This window comes from Pyrgilauda ruficollis, unplaced genomic scaffold, assembly GCF_017590135.1.
Source record: "Pyrgilauda ruficollis isolate IOZ18807 unplaced genomic scaffold, ASM1759013v1 scaffold156, whole genome shotgun sequence".
NCBI classification, from domain to species: Eukaryota; Metazoa; Chordata; class Aves; order Passeriformes; family Passeridae; genus Pyrgilauda; species Pyrgilauda ruficollis.
Window position 1 is genome coordinate 486,819 of NW_024514321.1, and position 21,446 is coordinate 508,264.

The 21,446-nt window shown below is 40.5% G+C and overlaps 1 protein-coding gene across 2 annotated transcripts in view; it reads right to left on the minus strand.

Moving 5' to 3' along the window:
- NAV2 (neuron navigator 2) overlaps window positions 1–21,446 on the minus strand; it is a 203,466-nt gene that overhangs the window by 41,121 nt on the left and 140,899 nt on the right. For both annotated transcript variants that reach the window (XM_041461855.1, XM_041461854.1), the window contains 3 exons: window positions 7,731–7,869; window positions 2,264–2,555; window positions 639–1,341 (listed from right to left, as the gene is read on the minus strand). In XM_041461855.1, the coding sequence (XP_041317789.1) occupies window positions 639–1,341; window positions 2,264–2,555; window positions 7,731–7,869 (1,134 nt within the window). The remainder of the gene's footprint in view (window positions 1–638; window positions 1,342–2,263; window positions 2,556–7,730; window positions 7,870–21,446) is intronic.

Genomic DNA, 21,446 nt, shown 5'->3' on the forward strand with positions numbered 1-21,446 from the left:
AAAGAGAAGACAGGATTTTTGTCCAAAAAATGGTATTAAAATAAGAAAATTTAACCCAGCTTAGACAGTAACTTTATTTAGGGTTCTTCTTCACAGGCTAAAATGTTGAGTCTTGCAACATACTGGGCTAATCCACACAAGTTATAATAGTTTGCTTTGGGTGAATCTAAGCCTGGCAGGTCAATGCCACTGTCATCATGAAAATCTGAGATAACCCTCCAGTTGTTGGTTTACAATTTGATCCACAACTGGAATATTTCCAGGTTTGTTAAATATAAATCTGTGCAGGAACTCTTCAGTAACGTTCTGGTAAGAAAATTCTTGTATCTGTGACATCTGCACAGATAAAAGCCTCCAGGTATGACTTCTGCAACAAGGAGACTCAAATTGTAATTGCCAAAGCCAGACAGGTTTGTTTTTTTCCCTGAATGTTAGACTCCTGCTGCTGTCGCGTGATGTCCTAAGTATCCACAACACTGGTCAAGCTGTTTATGTGAAATTAAATGTAAATACCATGACCTTGAAGCAGGACACTAAATAGAAAGTGCTGCACCAAAGCCAGCCAGGCCTGGCTGGCAGAGTCCTGCTCATTCAGCTCCCGCTAACACCACTGCACAACCGAGGAATTTGTTGCCTACCTGCGCAGAGTGGGAGAGGCCACATCGGGGTACTTGACTCCTTGCTGGTGGGTACTCTGAGCTCCGCTAGCAGCAGGCTGTGATGCAGGGTTCACTTTAACAGAATTACATGAAGCCACGCTTTCGTTGTCAGACGAAATCCCTTTCTCTTTATCAGTCTGATTGACTAATCCTGGCAGAGAGCTTCCAAGAATTACCTTGGCAGGCTCTCTGATTTTAGGGACAGGCAACCCAGCTGACTTGCTGCTTATGTTGGAGTCTATGCTACTTGTGCTAGATCTATTCCCAGCTCCACTTCTGCTACTGGATTTACTGGGCCGGGGTAAACTACGGTACTGAAGATTAGTTCGTGCACTAAGTGTTAAGTAGCCATCATCCTGGTTCTGGGAGCCATCAACACTAGTCTTCCGACCAGTGGTCCTACCCATGAGTCCAGATGACTTGGGGATCTTTCCCAAGGTAGCCGATCTACTGGTGAGAGCTGCCCCACTGGCAGTGATTATGGTCATGCCTACAGCTGACCCGCTCTGTTTCTTAAATCCAAATGTATTAGCATTAGCAGCAGTTGTCCTAGAGTTACTTGTGGGAAGCTTTTTGGATTCATCACCACTGCTGCGTCCTGCATCTGATGGGGAACGTTTAACATGTCCAGCTTTAGGAGATAGTCTACCCTTTTCTGATACCTTGGCGTCATCAGTTTTCCCTACAAAAATAGAAAAAGAATTCTAATATTTAATGACTTGAAAACATCAAGCAAATGATGAAACTCAAAGCAGCATGAAAAGCAAAAGCGTGTTAGCCATTGGAGTGCGGTTCAAAGTTATGATCTAGTCTGCACTGAACTTACATGCCACTCTAGTGAGCTACACATGCAGACTTGCCAAAGTATGTGGTGCCTTTGTCTTTGAGAATATGCAAAGCAGAACAGCCTCACATAATAGTGACAGATAAGAAAAAAAAGTTTCCCTCTGTAGCTACCACAGATTGATCATTTCTATCATTACACACTAGAAGTGTTAGGCTGATAGTATAATTTCCCTAAAAGGCATTGTTAAAGCATTTGTATTGTTCAAAACAGTATACAACTTTAACTTTTTCATATACAATTGTGTACAAGACCTAATAAAAAGAGAGGTATTAAATTATACTGCTTGATTATGCAAATTCAATCAATTTTCATTCACACATCTGCAAGTGCTAAAATCATTAATACACTTACAAGAAAACCCAGAAGTCATGTTTAGTATAAACAAACATGCTTGTTTAGTAAGGGGCGGGTGGGGGGCAATCTCCTCAACCATATATATTGTGTGCTCTTGGTTAATAGTGACTTCAAAACCTAAAATTATATTATTTATTCTTCACACAGAAATACTGTGCCAAATAAATTGTTTGGCTTAAGACCAGAGTTTTCATGAAAACAACTGGCAGGGTGTACTAATTCCAAATAAACATTTTCAGACAGAAATAGAAATGTGGACATACAAGATGCTGCTTAGGTTAAAGCAATGCCTAAAAATACAGACAGGATTACCTGAAGTTCAGGTTCTGCCTCTGCAAAGTATTTAAACTGTGTTCACACCGAACACATTTCTGGCTTGTTTATATCTTACACCTTTTCTCACCTGTTCCAGGTGTCTTTAATGTGCCTGAGGTGGTTGAAGGTTTAGGCCTTGGTGTGGTAATGCCAACCTGAGCTGACATGCCCCGTCGCCAGGAGCCCGTCTGGGAAATAACAGTGTTCTTCCTACCAGAAGTGCTTTTATCAGACTCATCTGACACATCAGAGGGATTCCGCCTCCATTTGGATCCTGGCTCCATTTTTATGCCGCTATCAGATCCCCCATCGGATTTCTTGACTTCATCACCGGACCATAAGGAATTTCGCTCCACCTGGGAATGCTTTTCTGCATCGGTCTAGGACAGATAAGGAATTGCAAGATGACTTTCAGAGCAGAGCAAGTCTTTCTTTTAGGAAGCTTTGTAAGTAGGAACCATTACCCTGATTAATCAGCTCAGCAGTCATCTCTGAGTACCAGCAAACATGCCATGCCTTTGATGAAGAAATGTCACAGCAAGAAATAAACCCCAGCAATGACATAATTTTTTAATATGCTTTATAAGAAAAATACAAAAAACCACAACAGCCATGCTCCTTGGAATAAAGAAAGGGGAAAAAACCCCTACTTGTTTTATAAAGGACATATTCAGCTACATGACATTTATAATCCTCCATCTCAAATTTCTGACAAACCCTTTTACTGCAATGCCAAAAAAGCATTTCAAACCTGAGCAGCCAGCCTTCCTTTGTTCCTGCTGCTTTCTTATCTCTTGTCTGGCAATCTGATCTCCAGAGCATGAGGAGGCAGCTTTTGGAACAGATCTGAATATGTGGAATGCTGTTAATTCTAACCTAACATAATAGAAGGACATCCAAGGACTGAAGAAAAACTTTCTAACAATACTCAAGAGTGACTTCAATACATAAATTAGTTTCTCTTGCAGACTGTTTTTATCCCTATTCTTTGTACAGATTGATTGTGTTACAAGTCGCTTATGGAGAATTTTGTTAAGCTCAATATTAAACAGAAAAATTTGTCATTAGCAAACCGTTGCCAAAATCTCAGAAATGCTTAAATTAAATATATTACCCTATATATAGATATGTGTATATTTTATACATTCCCCATGCATTACTATTTCCCACTCCTAATGATTACTCTTCCAGAATTCTACTCCTGTCAAATGCTGTTGATTAAATTTGGTGAATGCGGTAACACCACAACCAACCATTTTGTGATCAGGCACAAATGACAAATATCCACATATTTGACTCTGATCAGGATAAAAAACTCATAGCTGAAGTGTTCTCCAACCACAACAGTACCATGAAAGAGACTGACAATTCAACACCTGACTGAAGTTCCCGAGTACTGGCTGATCGGTTTTGGTGAGGTTTGATGCCACCTTTCTGCCCTGCAGCCTCAGCAGAAGATGAATGTGCTCAGAACTGTGAGGTAGGCAAAAGGAATAATTGAAAAGGAAATTATTTTAAATATCCCAAAGCATTATAAAGCTCACAGTTTTTATTCCTTTTGGATAATGAGAAAAACATAGCCCAGGAGAAGCTGTAAGATTATTTACCACCCTTTTCAGCTTTTCAATTCCTAAAGAATGTTTTAAGTTTATGACTTTTCTTTACCTACCAGATCACACCATTAATATTAAAGAATTCAGGGGAACTGTGGTTGAATTTCCTCTGCTTTTTACTGTAACTACTTATTTTTTAAAGCCTGAAAAACTAGTTAAGCGATCAGTGTGAGAAAGCTGACACTACATATCACAATGGTCTTTCTTCAGTTGGGAAACAGGGCTTGGGTTGTTTATCTACATATTGAGTCATTAGACTAACATGCATTTTGAATTAAGGATTTACGTAACATTATATTCTTGTACTTTCCTTGTGCTATGCAAATGTTTTTTCCCTACCTCTCCATTCAAAGAGAGCAACCTAGTGTAGGTTTGAATGGATCTCTGCTTTCTAACTCCCTTCTTTTCCTGTGCCTGCCAGGTTTGGGGCTGGTGGGTCACCTTTCTATTTCTGACCATCAGTAGGTGTGTAATGAATTCACAGTGTGACTGCTCCTATGTCCTGCACCTCTCCAAAATCACTATTTCATGCAAACAGCTCCTACATTGACAAATCTTGGAAGAGAGCACAGGCAAAAAGTACCAAATAATCAACCAACAAAGCCACCTCAAAGACACCATTCCTCATGTGGTCACTTCAATATCTTAGTCCAAGCTCCTTGTCTGGAATTGTGTGTATGCACTATTAGTGTTCAATAACAAGAAATACACCTACCTACTAGCAAAGGCCTTATTCTAGTTTTGGTTGACTAGGAAATATTCCTGTACCTTCTATTTCCCCTCCCCTAATCTGTAAGATTAGTACAATCAGTCTCCACAGAGAGAACAGCACTGCAAGAAGTCCCCTACCTTTGCTCTCCTGCCTTTTATTCTACTACTACACCCACGGCCAAAGCTTTCCTGCAGCATCTCCACCTTTGAAACCCTCTGGCCAGAGATGTTTCTGTTTAATGGTAAACACTGAGAACAGCACAGAAACATGACTAAGGAATCCAAACCAAAACACAGTGAAACCTGGCTTGGGGATTGCAGCTGAAACTCCACCCACCCAGAAGGGTGAAAGTGGAAATACTCTTGGATGGAGGTCATGGCAAGACACAGCAAGCATGAGCTGACAGCACAGCCTGGGCTAGGAGCAAACTACCAGGATTTCTCAACTCACTCAAAGTTTTGTAAATCTGAAGCTGTGAACAGATCAAACCCATCTTTCCTGAGAAGATGTCTTATCCAACTGCTTAGGGATATTGCAGTTTTCTATTTGAAGGAACATTTCTATCTTCTGATCTTTTTACCATCACATGATTGAATTTGTTACTTGGTCTCTTTCTCCCATTTTATTTCAGTTAAATAAGTTATTTTCAAATGCCCACCTTGGTCTTAATTTCTCCTAAAAGTATGCATATGATGTGACTTTAAAGGCATACTATATGTAGTACTGTGATAAAGGTAACTCACCTAATTCTGTGCAGTAAAAAGGAAAAATACTAGGGTGCCAAAACTCCTGTAACTACATTAAGTGGTTTAATACTTGGCATAATCACAGCAGGACAAGGGAACGTGGCAAGGCAAATTCTAGTTCCCATCACTAGCTTGTCATCACTAGCTTGTTCAGAAACAACTTGCAAACATCTTCACTGCATTGCTATAAAAAGAGGATACAGCTATGAATGTCTCTGAAGACGGAGTTAATATCATATTTAAGTCCTGTTTCTCAAAGATGGAGAAACTGCAGCTTCCGGAGTATGGGGTACTCATCAGCCCCAAAAATCAGCTTTTCAACAGAGATTTTTTCCTACTGCAACTATGCCTTTCTTTGCAGAGATGATTCTGCCTGAGTTACTGATTTTATCAGCAGATACTGACATGTTCAGACTCTCTCCCTTTGATGTTGCTGCATTATTTGCCTGGACTCCCAGCTGCACATGTATTAGCTTCAAGCTCCCTCCTTAATTATCTGAAATCCAACTTCTGTACCCTCTCAAAGAGATGTGACAGAATCACAGCAGCTCAAAAGCACCTGCTGTTTAGGAGAATCAAAGCAAGGGACACCCTCAGAAGAAAAGCCCACATCCCTCTGCAAATGCGTGCAATTCCTTTGTGGCTCACCACCCTGGGGAAGGCAAACCTTGGCACTGGCCATCACAGAGTCCTTCAGAAAAGACAGAAAAGGCGTCTCTGCAGCATTCACTGCATCATGAGCTCTGAGGTCTACAATTGGCACCAAAAAGTTAACCCTGCAAGCCACACATTTCAGCACTCCAAGCTTTTTTCATTCCCTTGGCTGACAAGATTCAGGTAGTTTGTTCCACTGAAAATGAACTATTTTATGGGCAATAGTTTGCAGATAACAGAATACCTGGAATAAGGAGTGTCATTCATGAAAACTGAGGAGAGAAGCAGGTGAGGGACACATCACAGCAAAAAACTGCAAACACCACTTGTACAGTTCTTGGCTCCCAGCTTCCTCTGCCAGTAACTACACTCAACTGCCTGAACAAGCTCCAGCTGCTTTTCTTCTGGTGTCTGTCTGCACCCTCTTGGATACTGTAATAGTTGTGGAGGAGGAAGAGGAGTTTGTCAACAAAGATTTTGATCTCTCAGAGGCTTTTCCAAGAATCTGATCCATCAGAAGATAGAAGTCACGTGAGTTTCTATTTTTTTTTCCTTAGGTTAATGTTTAGTCACATCTCCAAGTCTTCCTTCCCCCTCCCCCCCCGCCCCCCAACAGTATTACAATGCTGAGACAGTAACAATTGTCAAAAAATACTTCTAGTTGCCCATCTTACTCTCTGTCAGGTACTGAAAAACATGCTTGATAGATCTTAACTCCTCTCAGCTTGGATGGGACTTGTATTAGCAGTTCCAAGCGCCTGTGCAGACACTGATAGGCAAACAGAGGCTACCTGGAAACCCTTTGTGTAGGCTCAAATATGCACTGCATGGCAAGGGAACAAAGACTGCTCTGTGCTTGCACCACAGCTCTGGAGACAGAGCAATACTTCACAGCAACCACACGTCTCCATCAAAACTGATGTCAAAAACAGATTTAGGACCCACTGATGAAAAGGACTGGAGAAGACTAAAAGAGGGAAAAAACAGAGGAGCAGGTCATACCGACATCCCTCTCCTCCACCAGCAGCACTGCCAGATCACCACATGCCAGTGGCTGCAGCCCACACCACCCGAGTCCCTCGAGCAGGACTAGAACAAAGCTGGATTTTTAGTCCTGCACTTTCCCAAACAAAAATTTATGGAATTGGCAAAAAAAAAAAAAAAAAAAAAGCAGTTTGTATTAATGCAAATTTCTGTGTTACGCAGTTTGACCGCAGTTTGTATTAATGCAAATTTCTGTGTTACGCAGTTTGACCAATGAAAAACTTTTAGATGCCTTCACTTGTTCCACACTCTTTGGATGTCTGGCGTCTAAGCACAAAATGTAAACGTATCCTGCTGATGGAGGCAAAGTTTATCCTCCTATGAAATGCTGGCAAACACAGAAAGCCTTCAACAACACACAGCTCTGGAAATTTAATAAAATCAATTTCATTTGCATAACATGCTTACATTTCTGATAAAAGTGTAAACAACCTTTGAACTTTGATGTTTACTTCATTGTATTCCATTATTTAAGAGAAAAACGTAATAGCATTTCAGACCTAAAAAAATATCTACATAAAATCCCATTTACATCCGTTTTCTGTGCAGCAGTGCCTCTAGGAAGACAAGACCCAATTGCTGTGACATCACCATGGCAGAGATGCCTTGGGTTTCACCCACAGAGGAAATATTTGCAAATGCCATGGATGACAAGGTGGTTATTATTGGTACTGCCTATACTGAAGGCAGGCTGTGTCTTCAAGTTCAGCAACCTAAAACAATTAGACCTCCTGCACACAGAAAGTAACAAATATCGATGTTAGTTGAATAAACCAAAGCTCTGACCTGTGCATCTAAGTTCTTGCGGGAGGAGGCAGGTGTGTTGGCATAGGAGCTGATAGAGGAGCTGGTGTTAATGTCATCAGTACTGAGATTATCTATGGTGTCACTGATCCCACTGCTGACAGAGCTGCTGTCATCCCAGCTGGAGAAAAAGCACAACAGAGAGAGAAAACAAGGGTAAAAAGACAAGACTGTTGTTATCTTGTTGCAAAGGTTTTGTACCTTCTTGGTGATTTCTCACGGGCAGCTCCTCACAGCACTGACTCTTTCTTCTTCTCAGCACAGCTAACAAACTCCATCTAACCTTCTTGACCAGCCAACTTACTCTTTTACAATACTCATCCTAACTGGATCTAGCTGTGGCTTATTAAGGGCAGGCCTGTTCCTAAGTCTTGATAATTAGCACAGCTGTAATTCCTTAGGGGTGAGATTACCTTCACCCACTATCTCTCTTCTCCTATATTCTATCTATCCACAATTCTTTTTTTTTTTTTTTAATTACAAAGTTGCAGTATTTTTAGAAAGTTATGTTTAAGTAAATTGACATTATAACATATTTTTATATATTACTTAGGACTAACAGTTATATGAATGTTTAGGCAACATATTACAGTAAGCACATATGTTTCTAAGTTCTGATTTTGTTTTGCTTTTTACAATTTAGAACATCAACTTAAGGCTTATCACTAAGAACTTTTGTGCAAAGATTTTTATATCACAGTGAAAGTATATGTTTTTAAATTTTAATTCAGTTTTGTTTTTTCACAGTATAGATTTGATTTATTCTTTAAATTTACAGAGTATTTATTATCAAAATTTTTAGATCTATGCTTAATTGCTTAATCAAAGATTAACTCACAAGAATGAGTTTAATTAATGTTGTGTCAAGACATCATTCAAAAGGAAGAGTATTATTTCTACAACCCTTAGCCCACTTGTGGTTGCCAGAAAGGCCAGTGCGTGCCATCACCAAGCCAAGTGCACCAGTGACACAGCTCTTCCTGACTCAGCTGAAATGTGTGCCTGCAGATCCAGAGCAGGGGAAAGTAGTGGCATGAAGCGGCATTAGCTGGGGATTTTTTCCTGAGGGGCTGGTGAGGCCCTGGTACAGGCTGCCAGAGAAGCTGTGGCTGCCACATCCCTGGAAAGTGTCCAAGGCCAGGCTGGAAGGGGCTCTGAGCAAACTGGGATAGTGGAAGGTGTCCATGCCCGAGGCAGGGGGATGGAACAAGATGACCTTTAAGGTCTCTTCCATCCCAAATCATTCTATGATTGCGAGATCTCCAAGTAGGCGCAGCACTCATTTGCTAAGCTAGAACACAGAAGTGGAACTTAAATGCAAGGAAAAACAATTCACCCTGAAGCAGCCTTTTGTACCTGCGTGTTCCACAGACCTGGGCAACAACCTGGATCTACCATCAACAGTATCACCAGCCTCAAATAACTTTAGTAACTAAAAGTTCAGTCCTTCAGATGACAAATGACCCTCCTGAGCTGCACTGCCCTTTTCAAGAAGAGGAACTACTCAGGACTACCTTCTTCCAGCATGTGATTGCTTCAACATTTTCCAGTAAATGAGAAATGTGTCACTGGAAGTTTAGGACAAACAAAGCACCACAAAACAACCAACCAAAAAAACAACCAAACAAAAAAAGACCTTGCCTGAATCAATTTGAGTGTTAGAACAGAAAGAATCAAAATGATCTAAAAATGGAGCCAGATGCTCCAACTTGTAAAATGCCTGTAAAAGTAAGCTGCTAAAGGAAGAGATTTATATACTGGCTTACAAGTGCTCCATCTCCAAGAACAATGAAGCTGGGACTGAAATATAATCCTGGAAGGAGCTCTGTGAAGACATTTCAGTCCACTGGATAACTATTGCTGGAAATCTGGAAATGTAAACATATATATATAATAGGTCATTTGCAAAAAGGCTAAGAACTCACCACCTGGCAGCTCTCTAGCTATTTATAACCTCAGCTTCAGATGTTGGCAGCTCCAGACTCTCCTCTCTGTTGCATTTCTGTTTGCTTTACAAACTTGTAACAAAGAGATTGCAGAGAGGTGTCTGGCTGGGCGGTGAAAGCTACATTCACAAACCAATATACTGAGCAGTTAACATATGCATTTAAACCTGAACTATCTTAACCTATGTTAAGAAAACTGTGTAAAGAAAGGCAACCTATCTCTGTTTGCTTCAACTTTATTCATAGCTTCACCACTGAATTACTATAGCCTTTCTACATAAACTTTGTCAGCTTTGAAATGGAAAGCATTTCATTTTTTCACACTTAGCACTACAAAACACCTTCCTCATGACTTTTAATGTTGCTTTAATAATTTTAATTGCTTTTTCTTACTTGGGAGTACTATGTTCACCCACACCTGTACAAGGCCTTTTAGGGAACTGAGCACAGCTTGAAGAGCAGCACAATTTGCTGAACCACGAATGTAGTGTGGCCACGGGGACATCCTCTTCTGCATGTCACAGGAAGGGTTATAGCTGGCAGCTGCTTCTTGCTGACTGCTCTGCTCCCAGTGAAGGTCCTCATCAGTGTGTCAGCACAGTCAGTTGTGCCCCTTCTCCCATATCCCTGGGGATAAGCCAGCTGGGAGGCTCAGATCAACAGCTCCAGCAAGCCAGGAAAGGAAGTTTGGGGTGCTCAGCCACACTGCTCTGCTGGAACAGGGACACACCAGGACACACTGCTGGCCCCTGCCACAGGCTCTCTTTGATGGAGCCTTGGGGTCACATCTTCATCTTTTCTCCAGCTCATGAGAATTCACTCCAGCCAGCCCTGACTGACTCTCAGGAGTGTCCCAGTTACAGGATTTCCAAGAAGATTTTCCAAAGGCTATTTGATAAACCTGCAGACACTCCAGCTCTCGTGATTGGAAAGGATTGCTGCAGTCTACAGTGTTGGTGATGCTACAATTCAAAGGAAAGAGAGAATTTTTTCCCAGATTTGCCTTCACCTGGATAAAAGGTGCAATACAAAATAGAAATCCATGTTAAAATAAAATTCACAATGTGAGACCTCCTGAATTTGAGAAAGCCAGGCAGGCAGATTTGACACACCAGTTTTATTTGCTGTGTTGAAAAATCTTTTCCAGTATAACTGCATGAAAAATGTGCTGCCCATGCCAAGAAATGTTAGGGGGGGAATTGAAAATCTGGAAAAGGATTGAAAGACTTCTTTGAAGCACTTTTTTATTTAGAGTAGGCAATTACATATCACAAGGCAAAATACCGGAAGCCATATTACTTCTAAATTTCAGTTCCGAAAACAGGTCCTGATAAATAATTGATAACTGATATTTATTTATCTTTCCAAACCTACCACATAAAGCATTTACAATTCCTAGGCAAGTCTACAAATAAGGTACCAAAATAGTTAATAAAATCACTGAATAAAAAAATATGCCTCTTGTTTTCCAAAGTTTTGTGTAGCAACAAATTTATTTTCTCTTTCTGAACCTATAATAAAATAACAATCATAACAGTAATAGTATCAATGCCAATGCCAATGCCTTCTGTGTTTAATAGTTTAATTTCCTTCTTATGGAGATATGGCAGTGGGCAGAAAAAAAAAATTAAATACGATAATTTTCCTCTGTGTGACTCCTAGTCCCATCTTCAATGTATAGGAACCGAAACATTTCATTTTTGAGCACTCACAATTCTTAAACTACCATAGGCCCCAGTTAATCAGCATCTAAAGAATGTGTTTAATGTTAAGCATAAGTAGTTTTTCTGGCATCAGCCAGCCCTGTTGCCTTCAGTTGGGCAATCTGAAGCATTATGAAAATATTTGAGTGCCCTTCTGAACTGGGACATGTGCCTGAGGACAAAGGTAGAAACATGCACCTGAATACATTGATGGTTGTGGCTTCCCCTCCTGTGTATCCTGGGCTTTAGGTTCTTTATGGTCTGGTGGAAACTATGAACTATTCCAACTCTGTATTTTCAAGCTTACTAATCTGTTACTAAATTTAAAAAAGATTAGCTGTTCTGAGGTCTGAAGATAGATGTCTGGATAGATTTTGGGTGCCACAAGCTAAGCATCACAGCTCTCGTGGGCATGCTGGTGACACTGGCGTCCAATCTGTTCTGACAAGGCAGGATGTGTAAACCCGCATATCTGTCTAAAACCAGACAGCTTTAGCTTTATTTAATAAATATCACTTCAGCTCAGTCTCTAGCTAGAAAAAACAATAGCATGTAAGAAAACAAGAAAACACCTTAGGAAACTGAAAATAATTTTGTGCACCTACACAAACAATTACTGATGCAGCCCTTCGAAACAGCACTAGAGAGGGCTGGTAGAATTCACTGAACTCTTCAAACTAAATGCCAATGCAAGCCACTTTATGAGCACTCAACATATACAGCTCCAAAGTAACACAACGAACCCACACATTCTGGTTAAGGCTGCAGCTCCTCCAGGGGACAGGATCAGTCACAAACTGAGGCATTTGTTTCATGCTGCTCTTGAAACCACCCCAAGCCCTTCACATAAATTAGTTCATTTTTACCTGGACCCAGTGCCTTGATGGTTAAAGTCAAAAGTGAGGAAGCGGAATGGGGCATCTAACAGCCCTAATTATGGTGTTCTTGGCTCCCAGAGCCCAGATAACATCTTTGTAATTTAGCTGGTGCAATTAATAATTTCTGATGTCAGCAAAAATCTACTCACCCATAACCTAGGTTGAAATGTTTGGGTTTTCCTTTCTTTATTTGATCAATCACCTGAAACTTTACTTTGATTACTGAAAATTGCAAATTAAAAAAAAAAAAAATTAAAATCTTAAAAGTGTATTAATATGAAAATTATACAACCACCCACTTGGAACCCATCCCTGCCACCACTTAAAAACTTTCACAATGCTGCCTCCTGCTCTCCATGAAACCAAGCACCCCAAGCATCTTCCTCTGCCTCCCCACTTCATTCCGCTCACCCTAATGCAGCACTGCTACTGTTCATCGCCCATGTGCAGCACCAGATCAACTGCTCAAAGCTGCTTTTTCAAACAGGTTTCCAAAGCTGTTAGCTCAGACTTGTATTCTTCCACAGTCTATCAGCACTTTTCCATCTTGCATAATCATCATCCACAGAACTGGCTCTCCTTTGTCAACTCCGACAGCACGAAAAGTCATTCTGTGATCCTCAGGACAGCCCCTCTCACTGCAGAAATCTTCCCCCTTTGCAAAGGAGTCATTAAAATCCTTCTAAATGAAGCTATTGTTGAAGGCTGAAAATGCACCTTTCTCTACAGATGGGTGTGGATTTTAATTTTGTTGGATCTTCACTCAAAGCCAAAATTACAATGAGCTGCTGAAAAATACATTTGTCCAAGAAGGGGCCTTGGGGCTTTACAATATTTCAAGTGGAAACATGGCAATTATCCTCTTCTATTTAAAAAATTAACTATTTATGAGTTGATAGGTGAACAACAACAACAACAAAATCAAGGTATAAAATTATTGAAACTTCACAGCATCTTCAAAGATTGAAAAGGAAAAATTAAATGTGCTACCACACATTTAATAAATAATTTAGTAAATACCACAGCTTCCACTGTTTTCTCCTGGGATTTCCTACAGCAGTGAGAACTGGGCCAGAAACCCAGAAAGCACACACAGACGCTTGCACAGTTTTCCTTTCAAACTGTACTGAAACATAACCATTTGCAAAAGAATGGATGGAAATCTATCTCAAGAGAAGTTAATTTAATTAATGTGTTGTACACTGCTATTAATCAAACACCTCCCCCATGTCTCCAGTTACTCTCTTCTTACATCTCACTATAGGTATTTTAACATAAACCACTTTGTTTCTCACCAAAAGAGGAGCCCAGGGACAGGACTGTTACCTTGAAACACTTAGTAAAGTCAGACCAAGAAAAGTAAACCTGGAAAAAAGAATACAGAGCCGTTCCAGTTGTTCTTTCTGGAGCAGAATCTAATACTTTAAAAGACCTTTTTTTTTGGTGCAGAGTTGAAGTGCTGGAAGTGTGCTGAGAGCTACTCAGACATTTTCATGTTTAGTGACTATTGGGGTTACTGCCAGCAAGCTGAACTGCAGCTCTCTGTCAAGCTCTGTTTAGAATTCATCCAAGATAAGGTTTCAGGATTTACATTTAAAATACCTATTTGTAAAGGGAATAACTCACAGAACAAAATTATTCAGTGTTGAAAAATTTGGGTAAGAAAAGATCTGGAGAAGCTAAAAAACTGCAAATGCTCTTTTCATTTAATCTTCTTATATCAGTGCTAATAACCTTATAAAAATAACACTGGATTTTATTTTGTCCCTTAAAATCTAACCAGGAATTTGACCAAGCCATTGACAAACTTGAACACAGCTGAGCACGCACACACACAAAGGACCTCCTAAAAATCCACCTGATCTCAAGGAGTTAGAACACCCTAAATTTTCATGAACTGATTTGACTTTCCACCAAAACTCATCACACTCTGAAGCTGAAATTCCAAAGGTCTCTTCTTCACCTACACCTTTGCTCCATGCCCCTTCAGCCCATGGCTGTCTGGGGTCACCAGCCAGCACTGCTGTATTCAGTTGCAAAATGCCTGACTGGTGGAACTCGTTTTTTTGGCCATTGTTCACAGACAGGGTTCCTCAGGTACCTCCACAGCCTCGGGGAAGGGGAGAAAAGCGAGGCACTGCATGTGACCCAGGTGCTGGAGGAACTCCCAGCTAAGTCTGTAAAATTTAGCGTACAATACTACAACCAGCTGCCAGCCCCTTTTTCCTGCACTCACAACCTATAAGCCATACTTTCCCAGCTACTATTCTGTCTGAAGACTTACTGTTTATACAGCTGTTCATAGACCAGCTCTACACTGGGTGCACAGAGCAGCCCTTGGCCAGCTGCACTCTCACCTCTCTGCTTTGGAAGCCATGGGAGTGATGCTCATCCCTGGTCATGCCTGTGTCACTACAATGACTCCAGAGAAAGCTGGAAACAAAATCAGGGACTTCATATAACAATAAGGTCAGTGTTAAATCTCAGTCATCACGTTAAAAAAACGTGCTTTGTTTGTTCTGCCTTTCTTTCCATGACAGTAAGAAGTGCTGAGGAAAGTCCAATCAAAGTCAGAAATCCTTGTTTATATACAAAACCTTGGTGCCTTCCAGAAAATAAATCCCTGTAAAGTGTCCATGTGACAGCAATGGACTGAACAAATCCAGAGGTCAAGACCAGACCACTGTGGATTCAGGAATGGACTGCCCCCGCTCCATGCAGTCCCCCCAGGATAAAGGGATGAGGGAATGAGGAGAAGGCCCCTGGCAAAGATCTGGGTGCAGGTCACCACTGCAATATACCTCCAACTCCCTCTCAGCAAGGTCCCAGCCCAAACACCTCCTCACTCCAGGCAGGGAGAGAAGGTGGCCTGCCCAGGGGATAGAGAACTGTGAAAAGCAAAGACTTGATTGTGCAGATTTCTTACCCTGCCTCACTTACCAGTACTTCTTTCTTACTACTTACTTACTTCTCCCCCAAAAGCAGATACCCTGGATCACATCACCTCCTAGTACAAAGACACAATTTAAAACTTAAAGAAGGGGGAAGCATCCACTGAACACAGTGACAGTTTCTGACACCCACCTCAAGCTCCTCCAACACTGGGCTGAGCTGGTGAGAGCTCAGGAGCTCACTGGTACCTGGCAGAAGCTCCAAAACATAATAAAAACAGAGTTAAACACTGAGAAGAAAAAGAATAGATTAGCTAAATTCTTACAGGAATGATGCAGCAAAAACATGGAAGGAAAGGAATGAAGGGCAGTATGGAAACAAAGCTATGCAAGATACATTTAAATTCCCTGCTGCTGATTTTACTTTTGAAAAACTCAAGGGGCTGGGCCCACCTGCCCCATGGCCATCTGCCTCCTGATCAGGGTCACTCAGCCACCCATAGCCCCAGAACAAGTCGCCAGATGAGACCACTGGACATCCTCAGCCAGGAAGAGGTGAATACTGAACACCCCAGAGCCAGAGCTGCAGCTGGCAGGTAGAATATGGCTCCTCTTCTTCCCATCTTCTTCTAAGCCATCCTAACACTGTAACTCCACCACTGACACCAAATCTTTCAGGTCTGCAGACTGTAACCCCAAGCAAGAAACACACAGGCACAAACTGAAGACAAGACATACATGCACAAAGACTCAAAGCAATTCTGCTTTTCCCTACTCAGAAGACACTGCAAAGCCTCTACATAAATTGATCAAGGCCAAAACCTGTGCACAGCACAACTGATTTCACACCCGAGAACTGCTCCTGACTCACAGCAGCATCAGCTGTAGCTGAGCACATGGAGACAAAGATAATGAACACGGTTTTCCCATCAAAAAAAGGAGAAAAACAACAGAAATTGTCTTGCTGAATGAGTGACAGCCTACTGAAATATGCCTTAAAATAAAAGCTGAACTTGGCAATAAAAATGTGTTAATTTGATCACAGGGCACAGCACTATCACTCAGGAAGTCAAACACTGAGAAACAACAGTTGTTATCCCACTAGTGATTTACAGAACAGACAGACACACAATCAAGTAAAATGTTTTCTTTGCTGCTGGGAAGATGTCAGCTACTACAACCAAAAAACTGAAAGCAGTTTTTTGTCCCAGCAGAACTGCAATATTCTAGATAGTAGCAGTAACTCCTGGTTCATGTGAGCCTTTAAAATTAGGCTTATTTGGAAGGCACTACAAAAAGGAAAGAGATCTTATAACCTTACTCAGACAAATCAGGAAGCCACCAGAAATTTGCACAGGAGTGAGAATAAGAACTGGACATTATGTACTAAAAGGCAAGTGCACTCTGGGCTGGGATCTGGCCTGAAACAGACTCACACACGCCTTTGTTTCCTTGCAGGGTGAGCTCATTCCCACAGAGGCTCCTCCTTTGCACAGAAACCAGACTTACAGTGCTAAAATATAACAAAGCCCCATAGTTTTCTGAGGCTAAAAGCCTGCAACACTAGTGGAAAGATAGCTGGCTAGACTGCAACCTTTGAGTATCAATAAACCTCACAGAATCACAAAATTAAGCCAGAAACTGCAAACACAGCAATAACTGTCAGTCCTCACATTGGAAATTTTCTACCATGTTATTCAAATATTTGCAATCTATTAAAAATGTATTGATTTCATGCAGCATATAGAGACTGAAAAGAAACAGTGCAGGGAGAAAGCTGCTCAGATTTATCCATCATCTAATGTGTTTCCACTGCCACCAGTATTTGCAAAGCTAAACCTCCTTACTCAAAGGTGTAACACAACACACTCCCCTGTTTTCAAAAGTGCAGAAAATCTCTTACCTTGCAATATTCCCCAGCCAAAGCACTTCTCCACCTTGCTGCCCATGAAGAATTCCAGGAAAGGGGCTCAGATTTATTTTGCAGGTTGATACCTTCATTAGGCTACCATCCAATGCCCCCCCTTAAATAAACCAGCCTGTAACTTGACTATCTAGGAAGAGACTTGGAAAAAAAAGTTGGAGCAAGGTTGTTTTCCAAGAGAGCACTCCACACAGAGTCAGCAGCTCTGAGAGACACTGGAAAGTAAAACCCAGCTAGAAGGTGATCATCAGAAACTTCCCCTACAAAGAAATCTGATCCCTCAACAAAATTAACCTCTGAAGTGCTGAAAAACCGAAAGGTCAAGACTGTGCTGGGACTAGGTTATCTGTGAAAGCTGTAACCTGATGGCAGTAACCAGGCAGACTGGTGCTTCCAGATCAGGTACCGTATCCCACCAAGTAAAAGCTCATGTCAGCAGCCCTGGGCTTGGAGGTACTAAATGGCACTGTTTGATCTCAGCTGAAAGACTACAACCTCTAAAAGCATTTTTCCCACTCTGCTTCTGTAGAGGAGTTCAACAGTGCTGAAGCAAGTATTGTTTTCTGTGAATGCAGCAGGAGACATACCTAAAATGTTTTAAATGTTTCTATACAAAATATTTGGAATACGGGTAATTTTTTTTTTAAATTTTTTTTTTTTTGGCGGGGAGAGGGTGGTATAGAAAAATGTTTTCAGTAAGAATGGTAAAGAAAATAGCAATTTATCCACTGGTATCTCCAGCTAAGAACTTAAGAAACTGAGACAAGATATGTAATATTAATCTGGCTCTTCTTTATTTAGCACTGTACAGCAAGGGGGGCTTATTACTTCCCCTTATTTCAAATAGAATAGAGATGGCTATTTATAAATATAAGATTGGTAAAAAAATCTGGTGGTTAACATTCAAAATTATTATTTTAGTCTAATATAAATATTATCTGACAGGATTCTTCCAAGATCTCTGCATTCTGACGAACATATGGGATTTATTTTTTTTTTAATATGGGAAATCACACCAGCTGAGTAGTGCCAGGATAAATTTCTGTTGCCAGCGAGATGACCAGCAAGGGATCCTGTTCTGGAAAGGAGGTGGGAAGCCTTTAGGATGGAGAAAATAGATAGCACATGACACTGTTACCTTAGCCTCACCTCAAGAAAATCATGGATCATTCAGCCCAAAACCAAGAAGAAGAGTAGGAAAGACTAGTGAGAAGTCAACTACACCATTATATATTTATTAACTCAGTTTGAGTACCCTTGTCTTAAATAAAACATACCTTTTAGCACAACACTGCAACACTGGTTGAAAGAGTTAAAATGCAAGAATTCAAAGGTTATAAAACAAAGACTTTGTGGAGATACTCTGCTGCCAAAACCTTCAAACAAATGAGTCGCAGTCTGAGCTTGCCTTTTTACACTGGAGCCTGTATTTTAGTGGCTACTGTGTAACTATGGCAACACAGAGGACGGGTAATTTAGAGGCTGGATGTGACAACTTGCAATTTTGAACAATGTTAATAATTAAAGAGGCTTGGGAAAAGCATCATTTAACACAAACATTTGTAGTTCAAAATTAAAAAGGCCTGTTCATTTAATTTTAAAAATTTTTAGGTTTTTTTTTCAGCTGGATGATTACCTATATTATGTTAGTCTGATGATTAAAAAAGGTAGAAACATGACTTTTGTGCTTTTTGGTTCATTTGCACCTTAGAGTGCAGCCAACCCACCCCCTTTGTGATGTACAAATGCAAAGCTGCTGAGGTCACTATCTTTGCTGAAGATTAGACAAGAATCACATGGCTTTTTTTAAAAGAAAGCTAAGTATTATCCATAAAGAAAGAAGGAAAAGATCCTCATGGACTGTTATTACTCCTTTTTTGCCTCTAGTGCATTTTAACTGCTACCCTTTATCAAAGAATCCTGCAAACTGCTTTTCATTCTTTATTTCAATTGCTGAATAGCGAGCAGACATAACTCTCAGATATGAGAGGTACTTAAAAGAATCACAATTGCAACAGTGAAAGTTTCTTTTCATCCCTAACACCCTTCCTGTCCTCTCACAAGTGATGCTTCTCAATTATCTGCCTATGCAGTTGTACAGGAAATTAGCAACTGATCCACTGCTAATGGCAAGTAAGAATAGCCAGAAACACTCAAATAAAATTTTTTTTAAAAATCAAATCTGAAATTGTAATCTAGGGAGAAAAAAAATCAGGACACTGCATCTGTTGAATCACCAGCTCACCAGCTCCAAATAAAGCCAAATTCCCAGTATCAAGGTACAGCACTATACTAACATCCACCTACAGCCCCATTGTCCTTCCCTTCCCTGGCAGTCCTTCCACTGCAAAGGAGGGATTTTGCAATGTAATACCCATAACGCTAAATACAGAGGGATATTTCCAGATGAATTTTACATGTAGCAATAATCACAGTTTTATGGGTCAGGAAGTTCAGAAGATTAGTGTGTTATGGCTGCAGTGTACAAAAGCATTTGTGTTAGAAGTTTCACATAGCAATGAGGTGAGATAAGTTGTGAACAGCTTTACTTGAAGTTCTTTTATGGTAGTTAAAGTTGGGGAGAAGTAAAGAGACCCCATGTATTAATTTACGTAAAGAACAGCTGCTTAGAAAAGTCTGCAAAGTGTCCTTAATATTCAGTGTCACAAAATCACTGCGCCTCCTATCCCTTGTTCCTTCCCCCCACAGCTGTGTGCTATTCCCATTAACCTCAGGCACAACTGTGATCCTGGTCAGAACTGAACTAAATCTGCTTGCAGCAAAACACAAACTTATCAAACAAATGCCTCATTGCACTCTATTTACGAAGGCCTAAACCCACAATTATAGGTTTGCATTCTAGGTTAAGGCAGCTCAAATCTTGCTGCATTTCAAATACTCCATTGGAGAACACCAAAATGCCTGAAAATTGTGGGTTTATTGCAATACACCAAATCCTTTTTATTTTTGTTCCTCAGTACTGAGATCTGTCAGTTTGGACCTTATAAAATGTCCGCATTTGATAACTGGAACAATTATAAAAGTAACACAAACAGCATAGGCTGTAAAGACATCCCACTTCACAGTCTTTGGAACCTGCTAGATAATGTGTGGCATGAGGCATCTGCCACATCTTGCCTGGAAGAGACTCCATTACCACTGGGTAAACCAATGTCTTAAAATAATCTCAACACCAATTTTTTAAGATTTATTTTTCATTTTTTTTCCTCCTAAAGGAGATTAAGATAATTTAAATAAAAAAACCCCAACATTTGTAACACCAAAACATATTCTGAACAGACTCAAACATGCTTTTGAACACACTTCTATCCTTTGAAGTAGAGCATATGGAACAAAAATACACGTTTTTAGAGTACTTTCATTGACTGAGTATCTGCATGAGAAAATAAAAGCAGGACTACAGCAGCACTGTTGCACCATTACAACTCTTACACGTTGATACTACAGGGCTAAAACTCTATGTAACTACCTAAACAAATGACCTTCTCATTAAAGTAAATAAAAACAAAAATTCAAACAAAAACAACAAAGAAGCCCCAACTTACTGAACTCATGTGTAATTGTTAATCCTAGGAAGGTATTTCTACCTAAAATCAGAGGAACACTGGTAGCAACATAAACTCTCAGGAGGAGGTATGGTAGAAAATAAACCCTAGCTGCTACAACCATGTGGGTTTTAAGCAAGGTTCCAAAGGGAGCTTGGAAGACAGGAAAAGTAGGACTGGAAAATGAAGCTTCATTTTTAATTCTTCTTATTCTTCAGAGACACTGAGTTTGCAGACTGACCAGGGACATGCACTCTGAAACACTCCTCACATCCTTAAATCTCAGTCTGTTGCCTCAGGCTTTCCTGAGAGCAGATAATTATATTATGGTGGTGCTGTGTGAATTTATTTATTTTTACAAGTGAACACATGAAGTGTAGAATACTTTGGGGTTTTGTTTAAATCACTCAGATGGTATCACACAGAAGAAAGTAAAAAGAAACCATCAGAGTGTGTTGCTGCATGGGCATGTATTGTAATGCAGAGGAACTGGAGAAAGGGGATTCTGACACGCAGGAGACTGTGCATTTGACCAGAAAACTCAAATACAGGGTAGTATTAATAATTATTGCAGTATGAGATAGACTTAGATCCCCCTCCAAGGAGCTGCTTTTCACTGAGCAACCATTAAGGAATGCCCCAGCTTCCTCCAACAAGGTGAGATGCATGCCTGGTGGAGAAGAAAAGACTATTTGTGTGTGATGTATGATTAAAAATGGCTTTACAACACTTTAACGTGTACTTCAAAGATTGTTTAAAAAATGCCAATAGCCTCCACGGAGCACTTGTG